The sequence below is a fragment of the Lipotes vexillifer genome, unplaced genomic scaffold (assembly GCF_000442215.2).
Source record: "Lipotes vexillifer unplaced genomic scaffold, Lipotes_vexillifer_v1.1 scaffold4220, whole genome shotgun sequence".
NCBI classification, from domain to species: domain Eukaryota; kingdom Metazoa; phylum Chordata; class Mammalia; order Artiodactyla; family Lipotidae; genus Lipotes; species Lipotes vexillifer.
The window spans coordinates 12,914-18,228 of NW_006787739.1; the positions used below are offsets into that span (position 1 = coordinate 12,914).

A 5,315-nucleotide genomic window follows, 5' to 3' on the forward strand; every position below is an offset into this window, starting at 1 on the left:
GTCTGGGGACTCTGAGGGCTGACGGCAGGGTCAGGAGTCCGTGGGACACACTGTTCGGGGGTGGCGGGTGTGCTTCCTTCATTCCTCATTCAGGGTCCTCACCATCATATGTGGCAGAGACTGGGACTCCTCCCTCTACTGACCTGAGCTCATCCTCCTAGGTAGGACTCACAAGTCCCTGAGAACCCTGAAGAGTGAGTGAGGGCATGCTCAGGCTGACAACTTTGCCTGGCATGTTGCTCTCCCCAGGCCACCCGTAAGGGGCCCTTCATCGTGGCTCCTGTTTCTTGATTAAAGGCTTCCTGGGAAAGGGCCCATCCCTGCAAACTCTTGACCGGGTTCCCTATTGTAAACCCTTCAGAGACTGGGTCTCCGTCCCAGTAGTGATGTGAAGCAGGGAAGTTGTAACGCAAGGCAGGATGGATGTGCTGTCAAAGAAAAAAAAATACATTGTTTTTTCCCTTCTCTTTACCAGCAAGACTTAGCCTTTTATGTAACTTCTCTTTGAATAGATTTAACTTCCAAATGCGAAGGGCTGTCCAGCATAATTTTCTGAGCCCCTGATCTTTTGAGGTTATCTGACTTTGGATATGTAGATGATCATACTGTCACTAAATATCTTCCTCTGCTTTCCTCACCCTTTTCAACTATTTTGATACGCTTATTGCTGTGCTTATGTATTCCCATCCAGTGTTTTGGGCACAGAGTCCTCCTTTTTATCACCTGAGATATATTTTGTAGTGAGTGAGAAGTAAGGTGAATTAAGGAACACAAAGTTGGCCTCGGGCTGGGAGGAATGGAAAAGTGTGGGCGTCAGACTTAGATAGGCCAGGAGTCTAGTTCCAACACTGTCACTTAACAGCTGTGTGAAATTGAACACATTACCAAACTCTGTGAGCCTCGGTCTTTTCATCTGTGAAATGGGTTTGAGAAGCTCTGTCTTGGGGACTGATAGAATTTATATAATGCCTGTGAAGTGCCTGGCCCATTGCCTGGCCGGTACTGAGACTTTCAAGGATGCCAGTTCTTACTATGATTAATTTGTCCCCTGGAGTTTCAACCCACTACACTGAGATTTAACTTTCAATCCAGGAGATGCCAGAGAATAAGCAGGGCTCTAGGGCAAAGAAACCCCTATCAAGCAAAATCCTGCTTAGCAAGGAAAACTAGTATTTCCCTGTTAGAGTACGTCATTCAAGGTCAACATGAGGTAGACTTCCTCAGTAGATGCAACACGAAGCTCTAAAATGTTTCACGGACCTAAAACTTACCTCCCTCTCAGTTGCCCTTCTTTATAAGCCACTCCCACTTTCACTCATTTAACCACCCACAAATATCTATTCCTTGCCTAGAGTTTGCCAAATTACAATCAAGATAACTTAATTTGAATGATTTTTTTAGTGGAGTGGGCTCTGGCTCCCCCAACTAGGGCAAAGAGTGCCAGCCCAGTGGCTTCTGGGCATCCCCCCTCAGGGGAGCACCACCCTTATTTCTCAGAAACTCCCTGGAGACATGACAGCGTGAATAAAACATCTAATTTGCATAGTGTTCACCTGCACTGGGACAAGAGCACAGGACACGTTCTATTCCTGCCTCAGGTGATTTCTCTCTGATTTACCCACAACCCCAAAGATAAGGAGACCTCGAAGATATTGCAGGTTTGGTTCCAGACCCCCCAAATAAAGTGAATAGCACAATAAAGTGAGTCACAAGAATTTTTTGGTTTCCCAGTGCTCTTATAAAATTTATGTTTACACTATACTGCAGCCTATTAAGCATGCAATAGCATTATGTCAAGGAACAATGTACATACCTTATTTTAAAAATGCCTTTCTGCTAAAAAATGCTAACCATCATCTGAGCTTTCAGCGAGTCCATCTTTTTGCTGGTGGAAGGTGTGAAATATTGTGAGAATTACCAAAATGCGACACAGAGACATGCAGTGAGAATACGTTGTTGGAAAAATGGCGCTGAAAGACTTGCTGGAAGCAAGCTTGACACAAACCTTTAATTTGTTAAAAAAGAAAAGAAAAAGCACTATCTGTGAAATACAATAAAGCAAAGCGCAACAAAATGAAGTGTGCCTGTAACTGCTAAGGGCAGTTTCCCATTCCAGGCTTTGTCTTTCAACTATACGGCCCACCATCTGAGGATCTGGCCCCTGCTCAAAATTATCAGTCTCATCTAGCCCACCACGCACCTAACTTATAATTACCTCCCACTGAAGGACTTACATTTTTCCCAAGGCCCACCACTGCCTTGCATCAGGGAATTTACATTTGACTGCTATCATGTGAAACCACCCCTCTCCTTTCTTATCCTGTCTTTTCATTTGTCCTTTTGGTCTCAGAGTATACATCACCATTTTCTTTATATGATAGCTGCTTCTCGACTCTGTAATTTTCTGGTCAGTGGCTAGGTCTTCTTCTCAGCTCTCACAGTACTAGCAAGGAGCCTTCTAAGAGCAGATGCTCAATTAATGTTTGGGGAATAAACGAGCCTGTGAGCATGAGGTCTAATTTATTATGGTTTAATTCTACATTTTTGAATGAGCCAAGCACATACTGTTATTTCTAATTTTATAAAACAGAGTAAAAGGAATTAGTAAACCAAATATTGACCATCTTACTTTTTCTATACTATACTACATACAGTATACTATACTAAACTTTTTCACATTTTCAAGGAATTGCATATTGCAATGCCATGTTATCTTCCACCAAATTACTAAATAAGATGGAAGTCTTCCCAATATGTTTTACAAAACAGAAAAACTCTTATTCTTAAACCTGATAAATAACACTAAGTATGACTGATGTAATTCATAAACTTACATTATAACACTAAATAAAATTTCATTTAGGAGTAACGTTTGAAAAACAGCAAAAAACAAAAACACAGATGTATTTCCAAATTCCCCATACAGAAGAGGAACACAAAGGTATCATGCACTGTTCCCTCTGTCACACCCAGCCCTACACTACTTGGAACATTGAATGCTCTCTTCAGCCACAAAGTGCAGAATCTGCCTCAGATTCTGTGTGGGAGGAACTGGACAGAACACTGGAACATCCACTGGCTTGGGCTCTCTCTTCCTCATCTTTCAAAGCCTCTTCATACCAAGACTGGAAGGCACTGGGGACGGTGTGATTGACCTTGGCCAGGAACTCCAGGACTTTCAACTTGCTGGTTTCGGCATGGGCTCTCCGGCCCCACAGGAACTCGTAGCGCGCTGGATCACTGTTGGCCACTTGCCGGTATTCCAAATACTTCAGCTTCACCAAATCTTGGGTGATGAGCTTCTTGGGCTCCCCAAATATGAAGTGCCTCTTCCCAGCATAGACTCTCATCTTATTCAGGAATTCCCAGATATTCTCCTCTGTGGCGCAGTTGCCCTTCATGAGGATCACACCCAGGATATACATCAGGAGACCGGTCTTGGGTAACCCCCTGCCACGGCTCATGGTCCCATCGTTGGGGAGAGCCATTTTGCTGACAAAGGTATAAGAATGCTTGGCACGGTCGACCTCCTTTAAGTCAACACCAAATAGCATCTCCATGCTGAAAGAAGCTCTTCTGAGGATCTCAGGGAATCGATTTTGGTAATTCTTACCGATAAACTTCAGCATATGTGCTTTCGTAACAGGCTTTTTCATTTTACACATTTGCATCAGGAACTGCACCAACACACTCGCTGTCCTCCTTAGAGGGCCTTTGCGAGACCGCACGGCAGAGATGGGGGCCTGAGAGGAACTGTGCTTTTTCTTCATTTGGCCTTTGGCTCCTTTGTGTGATCTGGCGGGAGAAACACCTGCAGGCTTAGTGGTGGTGGCTAGAGCCCTCTGAGGACTCTTGAGAGTGCTACGGGACTTAGCACCTGGCTTTCTCCAAGTAGTAAGTCCAAGAGAAGGAGATGAAGACGAGGCAGCTTCCTCCTCGGCTGCAGTGGCCTGAGCACCCGTCAGACCCTGGGTCCCACTTTGGGCCTGGCGGCGTCTCTCACGGGTGCGGAGCTTACTCTTCTGACCACGAGGCATGGTGACTGTGGTCAGGGACAGCAGGCAGGAGCGCAGGTAGGACAGCGGGTGATCTGGCAGAGATGCGAGAGGATGAGAGGGTGTGAGCGCCTACAGCAGGGAGGTACCACCCTGCCTTTAAGAGGGCCGCTCTGCAGGTTTCCATGTGGGCCCTGCTCTACAAACACACAGGACTCCTGTTCTGATCACCCTGTCCTCTAAGAACCCTGTGGAAATAATTAAAGTGAGCCTCAGGCTGCAGCCTGCCAGCCCTGCCTGGTGCTTACTGGGGCTGAGAGCAGCAGCGGGCAATTATCTAGTCCTTGTGGAGCCCTCTCTACTCTGGAGCATTGGGGTCCCCTCAGTTCATATTTAGGACCATCATATCAACTTTGGGCAGGGCCTGGGCCCCCTCGTCTGTGCTGCTCTAAATTTATACCTCAGACCCAGGTCCTCACCTTCCTGGGATACCTTAAGAAGAAGTGAAGGGGCACCTCAGCCCAGCGCCCCTGCCAGGGGACACCCACAGCTGACAGCTCTATGGGACTCTGTCCTGGGCTTCTTGGGGTCCTCAGTCCTCATTCAGGGTCCTTGCCTTGGCTCTCACCAATCTGATACCATCAGAAATAAAGGAGGGCTCACATACACCTGACTTCCATACCTGGGCTACCCAGCGCTGCAAGCAAGGAGGGGGGCACTCTCTGTTGTCTCCTCTGTTTGTGGGTGAGTGGTATCATCACTGTTCTTTCAGGGTCCTCACCCTGACTCCTATAAAGCCCTGGGTCTCTTCCCTCTGCAGAATTGAGGCTACTCAATTAGTCCAACACCCTCACATCTCTGAACTCTCCAGACAAATGAGAAGAGTGCTTCAGCTTGACAGATACTCTTGGTTTCTACTCAGAACACGGGCAGAATTTATGAGAGCCTACATTTTAGAGTCGGTGTTCACCTTAGTCCTCACTCAGGTCTCTGACCCGAACTCTGTGTAGGCCTTAGGACTCCTCCCACCAATAACCTGGGTAGTCCAGCCTCAGAGCAAAGCCCTCAATTCCCTGAGTCCCTAGAGGGGAAAGTCAGGGTCCTACATATATGACTACCCCTGGCTGGAGCCTCCCACAAGTGTAGGGGCGCTGCTTTGTGATGCCACCCCTAAATGGGGAGAGGCCCCCTCATCAGTATTTAGGGCCCTCACCTTCACCTCAGTTAGGACCTAGGTATCCTCCATCTGCAAGGTGGAGCTACTCCCTAGACCAAGGCCCTCCCATCCCCGAGACACCTCAGGCAGAACTCAGTTTGATG

The 5,315-nt window shown here is 47.1% G+C and overlaps 1 protein-coding gene across 1 annotated transcript; it reads right to left on the reverse strand.

Moving 5' to 3' along the window:
• Positions 1-210: 210 nt before the first annotated feature.
• On the reverse strand, positions 211-4,037 carry LOC103070753 (melanoma-associated antigen B3-like). Its single transcript, XM_007460764.1, has 2 exons — positions 3,081-4,037; positions 211-228 (listed from the first exon to the last, which is right to left on the reverse strand). The coding sequence occupies exons 1-2, from the start codon at positions 4,035-4,037 to the stop codon at positions 211-213; spliced, it is 975 nt and encodes a 324-aa protein (XP_007460826.1).
• Positions 4,038-5,315: the final 1,278 nt, after the last annotated feature.